This window comes from Silurus meridionalis, chromosome 23 (genome assembly GCF_014805685.1).
Source record: "Silurus meridionalis isolate SWU-2019-XX chromosome 23, ASM1480568v1, whole genome shotgun sequence".
In the NCBI taxonomy this organism is placed as follows: domain Eukaryota; kingdom Metazoa; phylum Chordata; class Actinopteri; order Siluriformes; family Siluridae; genus Silurus; species Silurus meridionalis.
The window spans coordinates 15,585,108-15,598,080 of NC_060906.1; the positions used below are offsets into that span (position 1 = coordinate 15,585,108).

Consider the following 12,973-nt stretch of genomic DNA (forward strand, 5'->3'; position numbering starts at 1 on the left):
CACAAATACACAATGCAACTCCTTCTGACCTTCTCTATACTTCTCCATCAACATTCTCAATGCAAATAAGGCATCTGTGGTGCTCTTCCTCGGCATGAAACCATACTGTTGCTCACAGATGGTCACCTCTTCTCTCAGCCTGGCTTCCACTAGTCTTTCCCATAACTTCATAGTGTGACTGATCAACTTAATTCCACTGTAGTTACTGCAGGTCTGCACATCTCCCTTATGCTTAAAAATCGGTACCAGCACACTCCTTCTCCATTCCTCAGGCATCCTCCCACCTTCCAGAATCTTGTTAAACAATCTGGTTAAAAACTCCACTACCATCTCTCCAAAACATCTCCACGCTTCTACAGGTATGTCATCTGGTCCAACCGACTTTCCACTCTTCATTCACTTAATGGCTGCTCTCACTTCCTCCTTACTAATCCTATCTACATCCTGCTTCACCAACTCCACATCATCCAACCTTCTCTCTCTGATTTTCCTCATTCATCAGCTGCTCAAAATACTCCCTCCACCTTCTCAACACACTCTTCTCATTAGTCAACACATTTCCAGCTTGGTCCCTCTGCCTGGCCAATCGGTATAAATTATTTTCTCCTTCCTTAGTGTCCAACCTCTCATACAGCTCTTCATATGCCTTTTCCTTTGGCCACATCCCTCTTTACCTGCTGCCGCATCTCCTTGTACTCCTGCCTACATTTCACATCACTCTGTCTATCCCACTTCTGTTTTGCCAACCTCTTTCTCCTTATCCTCTCCTGCACTTCCTCATTCCACCACCACGTCTCCTTGTCTTGCTTTCTATTTCCAGATGTCGTTTCTAGGTACACCATCTACCACTACATCTAATTCACTCCAGAATCTTTCCTTCTCCTCCATCTCACAGCCTACTTGTGGAGCATAGGCACTGATGACATTTATCATCATCCCTTTAACTTCCAGCTTCACATTCATCACCCTATCAGAAACTCTCTTCACCTCCACTACACTCTTACTGTACTCTTCCTTCAGGATTAGATTAGATTAGATTAGATTCAACTTTATTGTCATTACACATGTACAAGTACAAGGCAACGAAATGCAGTTTGGGTCTAACCAGAGTGCAATAACAGCAAGTGCAGGATATATAGTTTTGCACTTGCTGTTATTGCACTCTGGTTAGACCCAAACTGCATTTCGTACTTGTACATGTGTAATGACAATAAAGGATCACCTCTACACCATTTCTCTTTCCATCCACACCATGATAGAACAGTTTGAACTCACCTCCAATGTTTCTGGCCTTACTCCCTTTTCACTTGGTCTCCTGAACACACAACATATCTACCTTTCTCCTCTCCATCATATCAGCTATCTCTCTCCCTTTACCAGTCATAGTAACAACATTTAAAGTACCAACCCGAACCTCCACTATACTACAATGCTCCTTTCCCTGCCATCTCCATACACGTCTTCCTCCTCTCCTTCTCTTCCTCTGGCCAACAATTTTCACTGGTACCCTGTCGGCTAACGATACCTGTGGCGGTCGTTGTTAACCCGGGCCTCGACCGATCCGGTATGAAATTCTCATTTGTGATCCGCATATTTGATTTGGCACATGTTTTACACTGGACACCCTTCCTAACGCAACCCTCCCCATTTACCCGGGCTTGGGACCGGCACTAACAGTGCACTGGCTTGTGCATCCATAATAGCTGGGTTGCCGGGAGTGATGAATGCGGGGGTGGATTTCTTGTCCAGGGAAAATGGTGGTCTCTCCACCCTCAGGTGAACATGTTATGGGAGAGATTCGGCCGGGCCACCGTAGATTTACATTTACATTTACATTTGCGGCATTTAGCAGACGCCCTTATCCAGAGCGACGTACAAACGTGCTTTAAATCTCTTCGCCTTGCGAATATTCCAACTCCTGCGCGATCGTCCCTGGCCTCTCCTGTTGCACAGAGATCTCCTCTCGCAAGCACGCGGAGAGATTTTTCACCCGGCACCGGACAGAGTAGCTCTCTGGGCCTGGCCCATGAGAGGATGAATCCCAGTGTCACTGGTTTGCCTCCGAAGGTGATTGAGACGATTTAGAATGTGAGAGCAGCTTCGATGTGCTCTGCATATGATAAGTTAACATATGAGTGTGTTTGAACTATGGTGCGCTCAAAGACAGATTATCCCTTTTCACTGTTCTGTGGCAGAAGTGTTGTGCTTTTTGCAAGAACTTTTGGATAAGGGCGGGGCGTTTTTAACCGGCTTCACTGTCTGTGTCCTGTCCGTGCATTACATCACTATGTTGACAGGACGAAGGGATTGAGACGGAGTAATCAGCTGTTTGTTTCATGGGCTGATTCGTTTAAAGGAAGACCTGTTTCCTGGCAGCACCTGTCCCATTGGCTCGTGGAGGCTATTATATTGAGTTATAATAGCGTGGGTCTTAGCCCTCCAGAAGGACTGAGGGCTCATAGTACCCGTGGCTTGGCCACTTCGTGGGCACTTTTTGAGGGCGTTTCGATTCAGGACATTTGTGCGGCAGCATGCTGGGCTTTGGCATATATATATATATATATATATATATATATATATATATATATATATATATATATATAAAATGTGTGTATATGTATGTTCGTGTATGTATACGTGTATATGAAAGGGAATGACAATGGATGATGGAAACATTGTTGATCGGATGTTTGTCATTTCTCTCACATTTCCGCTCTCTTCTTTGAGAGAGATCATTTCATTTTATCACATCACTGAATTGGTTGACACCTGCTTCGGACAGCATATCTGCAATATGGGAGTTGTCTATATCCCATAGTGAGATACCGAACGAATGTTTGAAAGAGAACTTTAGGTTACTTACGTAACCCTGGTTCTCTGATAACAGGAGTGAGGTATCTCACTGCACTTCATTCCTTGTAGTTCATGAAGAAGAGATATGTGAGAATGAGGCAGGGACCGTTAGCAACGGTGTATATAGGGAGGCGGGACTCCTGCATCACTGTCGTGATTGGTCTGTCAGCCGACAGACGTGGTGTGATTGATGCTTCCAGGATTGGTCACGTCCGAGGCGATTCCCATAGTGAGATACCTCACTCCTGTTATCAGAGAACCGGGGTTACGTAAGTAACCTAAAGTTCCTAATTATTCTCTTATTAGATGTGAAAATAGAAAAGGTGTACTTCTCAATGTTTTTTGTACATTTGTTTGTACAAGTTACAATTGGCGATACCCACTTTGCCACAGATAGCTTCAAGGTATTTAGAGAGAACATTAGATTTTTCTTAAAGAATTGCTGCAGTTCTGTTAGACAGATGACAAAATAAGACCTAGTAACTGAGATTAGTTTTAGAGTGTTGAGATGTCTTTTTTGCATAGTGGAGAAATCTCTTTAATCATGTATATTTTTTCCAGACTTTGTTAAGGGGGTTTTGTTTTTAGTTTGCTCCCCCACTACTTCTATATGCTTTCTTATTAATAAAACATGGATTATTGCTGTAAGCTGATGAGTAAAAAAAGAAGCTCTTGCTATTCTTATTCTGGGTGTAGTTGCCTAAAATTGAAAGTCTATTAAATTATTTGATTTATATTTATGTAACCACCAATAATTCATATACAGCACCAACTAATAAACTAGCACCAAAATAAATACCACACCAGAAATATTCAAACTAAATTTTATATTATTTTAGTACAAATTATAAGTTGAGTACAATTATATATTACTTTTTGTCATTAGAGAAAACGTTGGAAGAGTCATATGAGTTTTATTCATTTATTTGAATCATTTTAACATAACATCAGCTGTAGAGCTTTGCAGAATGACATTGCTGTATTTTATCTGCTGAAGCAGATTTAATTGCTGGCCATTGTCTGGGAAATCCAGTTAGTGAAAATGCAGACCTAGAGAAAGAGTAAGAACATTGTTTGTGTTACAAAAACATTTGCTACACAGGATCTATCAAATCATATTATAACTGAGTACATTTAATTTACCTTAGCATAGACACCAGGGCGATTCTTCTGAGCACAACCATAACCCCAAGACACAATACCCTGCAGCTCACCATTGCACACCACAGGGCCACCAGAGTCACCCTGAGTGATAAAAAAGAAAATTATTGTTTATAAGGCTTTTAAATGTAAAAATTGCTTGTGGTATAAAAGAGAAGATATTAATGCCACAAATGTTCCTTTTACCTGGCAAGAGTCCTTGCCTCCCTCCAGGAAACCAGCACAGAACATAGAATCAGTGATCATCCCAGGGTAAGAGTTGTCACAAGCCTTGTCAGAGAGAATAGGCACCTGCACACACTGCAGCTTGTTGCTATCAGCAGCTGGAAAGCAAGTTTCCAAAATGAGGACCAGAAGTTAAGAGCAGTCAAAAAGGGGTGTCATATTTTTTATTCTAAATACAAATAGTACATGACTGAAAAATTTAATGTTTAAATATTGCTTTTAGAACAATTTTGTTATAATACTAATGTTTTCATAATGCAATTAATTTTTAGCATAAAAATAATTGTACTGTAAAATTGCATTTTAACAGCCTCTGCCACATTTTCACAATAAAATAAATAGTCAGTGTGTATAACATTTGAAGTCTCTACTCACTGGAGCTCATGGTGTTTCCCCATCCAGAGACTGTGCACAAGGTTCCGGCAGGAGGGCAGCTTTTAGGCAGTGCAACAGGCTGCACAAAGTTGTTCAGAGTGGCAGGCTTATTCAGCTTAATGAGCATGACGTCATTGTCAATGGTGGCAGAGTTATAGTTGGGATGGCGGATGACACGAGAAGAGGAGATGAACTGCTCAGTACCTTCATTAATCTGAATGTGGTGCTCACCCAGACGAACTTCCACACGACTAGAGATGGGATGTAAATCAAGTTCTAGAGGTGCATTTTCCTTAATGAGTAATAAATTAATAATTAATCAAATCACTTACGACTTGTAGCAGTGAGCAGCAGACACAACCCAGTTCTGATTGATCAGAGAACCACCACAGAAGTGATAGCCAGCATTCAGAGACACTTGCCAGGGCTGGGAGTTGCGTGTGCACTCATACCCTCCAACAATCTTGTCATCCTCCAGAGCAACTAAAAACAAAAAACAGAATTTAAGCAAAGGTTGTACATCAGAATATAATAATAATTATTATACACTTTTTAATATTTTATACTTACAACAAGCTCCTACAAGCAAAAGCAGAACCAGAGACCTCATGATGGCTGTTGATCACCTACCATATGGATCTCACTTTCCACTCTTATTTATGTGAACCAGTAGTCCCATATGGACCAATGAGCATTTCATACCTAAACGTAATCTAAATTCTGATAAGTGACTCTGTAAATGAACGACTACAAATGACCAAAAATAACTGGGAAGCAACACCTGGTTATGTTTCATAATTTCTGTGACTCAATAATCTTTTTTTATTTCTTTAAACTTGCTGTAGTTGTACAAACCCAATTCCAAAAAAGTTGGGACACTGTACAAATTCTGAATAAAAACAGAATGGAATGATGTGGAAGTTTCAAATTTCAATGTTTTATTCAGAATACAACATAGATGACATATCAAATGTTTAAACTGAGAAAATGTATAATTTTAAGGGAAAAATTAGTTGATATTAAAATTCATGGCATCAACACATCTCAAAAAAGTTGGGACAAGGCCATGTTTACCACTTTGTTGCATCCACTCTTCTTTTCAGAGGAGACAAGTTGCTCAAGTTTAGTAATAGGAATGTTGTCCCATTATTGTCTAAAACAGGCTTCTAGTTGCTCAACTGTCTTAGGTCTTCTTTGTCGCATCTTCCTCTTTATAATGCGCCAAATGTTTTCTATGGGTGAAAGATCTGGACTGCAGGCTGGCCATTTCAGTACCGGATCCTTCTTCTACGCAGCCATGATGTTGTAATTGATGCAGTATGAGGTCTGGCATTGTCATGTTTGTAAATGCAAGGTCTTCCCTGAAAGAGATGACGTCTGGATGGGAGCATATGTTGTTCTAGAACTTGGATATACCTTTTAGCATTGATGGTGCCTTTCCAGATATGTAAACTGCCCATGCCACACGCACTCATGCAACCTCATACATCAGAGATGGAGGCTTCTGAACTGAGCGCTGATAATAACTTGGGTTGTCCTTATCCTCTTTAGTCCAGATGACATGGCGTCCAAGTTTTCCAAAATGAACTTCAAATTTTGATTCATCTGACCACAGAACAGTTTTCCACTTTGCCACAGTCCATTTCAAATGAGCCTTGGCCCAGAGAAAACGCCTGCGCTTCTGGATCATGTTTAGATATGGCTTCTTTTTTAAACTATAGAGTTTTAGCCGGCAATGGCGAATGGCACGGTGGATTGTGTTCACTGACAATGTTTTCTGGAAGTATTCCTGAGCCCATGTTGTGATTTCTATTACAGTAACATTCCTGTATGTGATGCAGTGCCGTCTAAGGGCCCGAAGCTCACGGGCATCCAGTATGGTTTTCCGGCCTTGACCCTTACACACAGAGATTGTTCCAGATTCAGATTATGCACTGTAGATGATGATAACTTCAAACTCTTTGCAATTTTTCTTTGAGAAACTCCTTTCTGATACTGCTCCACTATTTTTAGCCACAGCATTGGGGATCCTCTGCCCATCTTGACTTTTGAGAGACACTGCCACTCTGAGAGGCTCTTTTTATACCAAATCATGTTGCCAATTGACCTAATAAGTTGCAAATTGGTCCTCCAGCTGTTCCTTATATGTACATTTAACTTTTCCGGCCTCTTATTGCTACCTGTCCCAACTTTTTTGGAATGTGTAGCTCTCATGAAATCCAAAATGAGCCAATATTTGGCATGAAATCTAAAAATGTCTCAACATTTTGATATGTTATCTATATTCAATTGTGAATAAAAGAGATCTGTAAATGATTGCATTCCTTTTTATTCACAATTTGTACAGTGTCCCAACTTTTTTGGAATCGGGTTTGTAGTATTGCAGATGTTTAATTTCATGAACTTTAAAAAACAGAACTAGGAAAAGCAGAGCAGTAACAAAAAACGAAAAAAACAGTCCAGAGTTCAAAACCAGTACCAGAGCAGAACAGGGGTCAGGAACAGGTTCAGGAAGAGGATCAGGATCAGGAACAGGAATCCAGAGCAGGCAGAGTGGCAAGAATAATCTCAGGGGCTAGGGAGCCGGTAAGGTAATGAGCTAAAGTCTTGGGTGTCCTTAAATACCGGGAGGTGCGGGAAAAAGGGCAAGATGTGTGCCCGGAAGTGCACGCCGCAAAACCGGAAGTGTGCACTGTGTGCCCGGAAGATCCTGACAGACTGTAAATGACCAAAAATAATTTAAATGCAAAACTGTTTTTATTTTTCCTGATTTCTTCAAGCTTGCTGCTGTTAATTTTTAAATATAGTGCTTAAGGTCCATGGTATTGTATGAGGAAGTCAGGTGTGTCAGAGAAGTATGTGAGGGTGGTGCAGGACATGTATGAGGACAGTGTGACGGCAGTGAAGTGTGCAGTAGGTACGACAGACTGGTTCAGGGTGAAGGTTGGACTGCATCAAGGATCGGCCCTGAGCCCTTTCCTGTTTGCAGTGGTGATGGACAGGTTGATGGATGAGGTCAGACAGGAGTCTCCCTGGACTATGATGTTTGCAGATGATATTGTGATTTGTGGTGAGAGTAGGGAGCAGGTTGAGAAGAGCCTGGAGAGGTGGAGGTATGCGCTGGAGAGAAGGGGAATGAAAGTCAGTAGGAGTAAGACAGAGTACATGTGTGTGAATGAGAGGGAGGGCAGTGGAGTGATGCGGTTGCAGGGAGAAGAGGTGGAGAAGGTGGAGGAGTTCAGGTACCTGGGGTCAACAGTGCAAAGTAATGGAGAGTGTGTTAGAGAAGTGAAGAGAAGAGTGCAGGCAGGGTGGAGTGGGTGGAGAAGAGTGACAGGAGTGATTTGTGATAGTAGGGTATCTGCAAGAATGAAAGGGAAAGTTTATAGGACTGTGGTGAGACCTGCGATGTTGTATGGATTAGAGACAGTGGCATTGAGTAAAAGACAGGAGGTGGAGCTGGAGGTAGCAGAGCTGAAGATGTTAAGGTTTTCGTTGGGAGTGACGAGGATGGACAAGATTAGAAATGAGTTTATTAGAGGGACAGCACATGTAGGATGTTTTGGTGACAAGGTGAGGGAGGCGAGATTGAGATGGTTTGGACATGTGCAGAGGAGGGACATGAATTATATTGGTAGAAGAATGCTGAGGATGAAGCCACCAGGTAGGAGGAAAAGAGGAAGGCCAAGGCGGAGGTTCATGGATGTGGTGAGGGAAGACATGCAGGTAGTTGGTGTGAAAGAGGCAGATGTAGAGGACAGGGTGGTATGGAGACGGATGATCCGCTGTGGCGACCCCTAATGGGAGCAGCCGAAAAAAGAAGAAGAAGATAGTGCCTAATGTCCTGCACATGGTATTGGAAGGTCACGGCCATATCAGGTTGCCACTGTTGGGCCCTTGAGCCATGCCCTTAACCCCCCATGAGTGCTCAGTTATCTGAATAGGGATAAAGCAATCTTCCATAGATTATCCCAAGCCCTGCTCCAAAAGGAGGAGAATGGGCTTTTGGGCTAGCAACCCAATCCCATAAAAATCTGCTACAGAAACAGCAAGTAATGTATCAGGCCCTTGCGACCAAATGCGCCTAATGCCATGGGAGGCCTAAACAATATACAGGTGCATCTCAATAAATTAGGATATCATAAAAAAGTTGATTTATTTAAGTAATTCAATACAAAAAGTGAAAAATTTCATGTTTAAATGTTTATTTCTTTGAATTTTGATCATTATGGTTTACACCTAATGACTGTTTGTGCACCTACTACTGTATGGAGGGCATTTTTAAGAGATCGGATCTCCCTATCCCAGCTGCCACCAAAGTGAGGCGCATTAGGTGGGTTGAACCGAAATTCGATCTTCTGTTTGGCAAGATGCCGTTGAAGTTCTTAGCTGCAATTCTCTTAACTCTCTTTCTACACCCTGTAAGTTAGTGCCTTGGTCAGATATCAGTTCTGAGAGGGTGCCTCTGCATGCTATAAATCTCCTCAGAGCCATGAGGAAGGAATCAGTGTCTATAGCTGTGAGAAGCTCAATGTGTACACGTCGAGTTGTAAGACAATTAAAGATTATTCCCCATCTTTTCTCTAAACGCCTGCCTATTTTGGTTTGGAAAGGTCCAAAACAATCCATACCAGTACTGTAAAAGGGTGGTTTATGAAGTCTCAAGCGTGCTGGAGGAAGGTCAGCCATTTTAGGGTTCTCGGGTTTAGCCTTCCACTTACGACATTCCATACAGTTATGTTGGGATTTTCGAATTGCTTCACGACCTCTTAGTATCCAGACACTTCTCCTCATTTCAGCAAATACTCGTTCTGGTCCTGGGTGGCACAGCTTACTATCATAGTCTTGAATGAGTAATTTGGTGGCTCGATGATGAGGGTCTCAGACAATAGAGTGAACTGTTTGGAGTTCTAAGCCTTCAGCACGACGTAGGCATCCTCCTACCTGTATAAGCTGACTGGCTTTGTCGAATTCTGGGGCTAAAGTGAGTAATCTACTTGCAGGGGATACGGGCTTACCAGAGTTTAGTCGCTCGTATTCCTCTGGAAAACTATCTTGTTGAATATTACGGAAGAGGAGATGTTCTGCTGTCACATAGTCCTTAGCTGTAGGTATACTAGATTGATCTAAATCACTTTGACGTTGTTGAACTGTGGCTTCAACAAGGTCTTTCCAAGAATTGTACTCACTGGGATCTAAAGGCTTTGATGTTTGTGTGACGCCGCAGAATATACTGGCTCTCCTTTCCACTTTATCTTCAGGGGTTTTAAGGGATGGCAAGATTGGCCAATCTGATTCATCTTGAAGTAAAAAAGGTGGACCTTGACTCCACCTGTTAGGTGTAACAAGGTTTACTAAGCTGCGCCCCTTTATTAGATCATCGGCTGGGTTTCTAGCTGTATCTACATATCGCCAATCATGTGACTCAGTTAGGTCTTGGAATTCTGCTATTCTAGTGCCTACAAAGACTTTAAAACTGCAAGATTCAGATCTTAACCATGAAAGAACTGTAGTTGAATCAGACCATAAGATCACTCGGCTGATCTTAAGAGTGAGCTCATTTTCGAGCAGCTTCGATAGTTGGGCACCAATAAGGGCTGCACATAGCTCTAGTTTAGGAATGGTTTGTTTACATTTAGGGGCAATTTTGGATCTGCCAATCAGGAAAGCAAGCTGTATTCTACCTTCTTGATCTTTAGTTCTTAAGTATGCTACGGCACCGTATGCTTGCTCGGAAGCGTCACAGAAGATTTGAATTTGTTTTGTGGTATTGGGCTTGTCCATATCTGGCGTAACATAACATCGGGGAAGTGTGACTTGAGAAAGAGTGGGAAGTTCATTTTCCCATTCACACAAGGCTTTCACTAAATCTGTGGGCAAGATAGGGTCATCCCAACCTCTTTGTTTGTTCCACAACTGCTGAATTAGAATTTTAGCGCAGGTGGTGAAGGGAAGGATGAATCCCAGGGGGTCATACTGTCTTGCTACTATCTTATAGATGTGCCACATAGTGGGTGTGGTTTTGGGTGTTGAGCGGTGTTTGTAACCGAGTATATCTAAGTTATAATTCCATCTCAGTCCAAGGGTGGATTCTTGGGGATCGATCTTGTCATGTGATAACCAAAGCTCAATGCTATCTGAACGGGCCTCTTTGGGAGATGATTAATGACTTTTGGAATATTACAGTCACACTGTCTAATCTCAAATCCACCACTAGCAAGAAGGCCACATAACCCATCCACTACCTGCTTGGCTTCATTTGCGGTCATTAAGCTTTTGAAGCAGTTGTCTACGTAAATGTTCCTTTCTACTGTCAATCTGAGAGTATCGTTAAGTTGGGTGTTGTCAAGAACATGGCGTTGCAAGGCAAAGATGGCACAACAGGGGCTACAAGTTGTGCCAAACGGTAGTACTTGCCACTCATAAATACTGGGAAGGTTATTGGTTTGAAGGTCGCGCCATACAAAGCGAAGGAGAGGTCTGTCTTCAGGCAGTAGGCGGACCTGATGAAACATTCCCTTAATATCTCCACTTATTGCTATGGAATGTTCCCTAAAGCGCAACAGCACTCCTAAGAGGGAAGGGCTAAGTGTAGGTCCAGCAAGGAGGTAATTATTCAGATTCTGGCCTACGTGTTCAAAAGAACAGTTGAACACTACTCTTTTTTCCGATTATGTTGTACCATGTGATGTGGAATGAACCATGACTCTTCTCCGGTGTTTACAGAGTCAGTGGTGAGTTTGACTACATAGCTGCACTTCTCTAGTTTCTTAATCTCTTCGTTATATGCAACTGCCCTTTCAGGATCCTTTGCCAACCGCCGCTCTATGCTTCTTAAGTTGGGCATAACGGAGTCCTAAGTGGTACAGAGTTGCGGCATATTAGCTTTCCTTAAAAGCGGGGTTACATAACGATTATTACTTTAATTGTTCTGGTTTGTAATAAATCTATTGCCACTTGATCCTGCTTTGATCGCGTGACTAATTTCTCATTCCTGTGTGGAATAGTATCACTTTGCCAGAGTCTCTCTACGTTTCGGGATAGTTCTTCCATTTGGGGAGTGATAGAGATATGTAAGCATTGTTGAGGCTGTATCTGTTGCTGCAGAAAGCGTGTTGGACCTAGTAGTGTCCAGCCTAATCTAGTTCTAATAGCTGCTGGACCTCCAGGGGCCCTAGGTGTACAGGCTCAACGGGTGTTATAAGGTGGGGATGATCTGCCCCTGTCAAAAGGAGCGGTTGTAAACAGGTTTAATAATGGAGACTTGTGGTGTCACACTCTAATCAAGCAAATTAACTCACAACACCTGCAAAGGTTTCCTGATCCTTCAAATGGTGTCTCAGTCTGGTTCACGCTACACAATCATGGGGAAGACTGCTGACTTGACAGTTGTCCAAAAAACCATCATTAACACCCTGCACATGGAGGGTAAAACACAAAAGGTCATTGCTAAAGAAGCTGGCTGTTCATAGAGTGAACAGCTTGGACAGTTGCTTGGACTGTTGCTCAGTGGCCCAAAGTCATATTTTCAGATGAAAGAATATTTTTCATTTCATTTAGAAATCAAGTTCCCAGAGTCTGGAGGAAGGGAGGCACAGAATCCAAGTTGCTTGAGGTCCAGTGTAAAGTTTGCACAGTCAATAGAGGTTTGGGGAGTAATGTCATCTGCTGATGTTGGTCCACTGTGTTTTATCAGGTCCAAGGTCAGCACAGCCGTCTACCAGGAAGTTTTAGAGTGCTTCATGATTCCCTCTGCTGACCAGCTTTATGAAGATTCTGATTTAAATTTACAATAGTCTCCCTTGAGAGGCGACTGAGCATGCTCCACTCACAAGCAAACAACGCATAGATCATGTGTGTCTCCCCCGTAATAAAACGGGGACAAGGAGGGACACACAGGCAAAAGGTTTTTTTTGCTTTGAGCCATTGCTTGCACAGATTCACACACAAAGCTTAACTGAACAAACAGAAGCTAGTGTCGCTCCACTGCTCGTGCATTCTGTAGCTTCCTGGTTCGCGACGTCGCCCCGGCGGTGTGTTACGACTTGCCGTTGGCCGGATTTCACACGTGATCCAGAGCGTTAGCAACGCAGAAGCATTCCCAAAGCATTGTGATGCAGCTCGAGTTCCTGAAGCGGAACTAGAAAACGTGTGCCCATGCTTTAGCAGTGTGGATCATGGCAAACACTAACCCTAGACTACACACATGAAATCTGACATATTTTGTATTCTTTTATGAACAGATATTGGGTTTGTTTCATGAACATGTTACAGCCCTGGCTGCAGGCAGGCAACTTATCCTGAGTCTAGAAAACAAAAATAAATTAATCATAAAGCAAGACAATGACTGCAAACACAA

The 12,973-nt window shown here is 42.5% G+C and overlaps 1 protein-coding gene across 1 annotated transcript; it reads right to left on the bottom strand.

Annotated features, from left to right (window-relative positions):
- Positions 1 to 3,761: 3,761 nt before the first annotated feature.
- Positions 3,762 to 5,284, bottom strand: LOC124377046 (trypsin-2-like). Its single transcript, XM_046836319.1, has 6 exons — positions 5,185 to 5,284; positions 4,947 to 5,097; positions 4,615 to 4,865; positions 4,201 to 4,337; positions 3,997 to 4,098; positions 3,762 to 3,903 (listed from the first exon to the last, which is right to left on the bottom strand). The coding sequence occupies exons 1-6, from the start codon at positions 5,222 to 5,224 to the stop codon at positions 3,856 to 3,858; spliced, it is 729 nt and encodes a 242-aa protein (XP_046692275.1). The 5' UTR covers positions 5,225 to 5,284; the 3' UTR covers positions 3,762 to 3,855.
- Positions 5,285 to 12,973: the final 7,689 nt, after the last annotated feature.

Excerpts from the sequence above, each read along its gene's own strand:
- LOC124377046 (XM_046836319.1), bottom strand. The coding sequence starts at position 5,224 with ATGAGGTCTCTGGTTCTGCTTTTGCTTGTAGGAGCTTGTT. Across the intron at positions 5,098-5,184 it reads TTTGCTTGTAGGAGCTTGTT|TTGCTCTGGAGGATGACAAG; the intron begins GTAAGTATAAAA and ends TTTTGTTTTTAG. Across the intron at positions 3,904-3,996 it reads GCCCTGGTGTCTATGCTAAG|GTCTGCATTTTCACTAACTG; the intron begins GTAAATTAAATG and ends CTCTTTCTCTAG.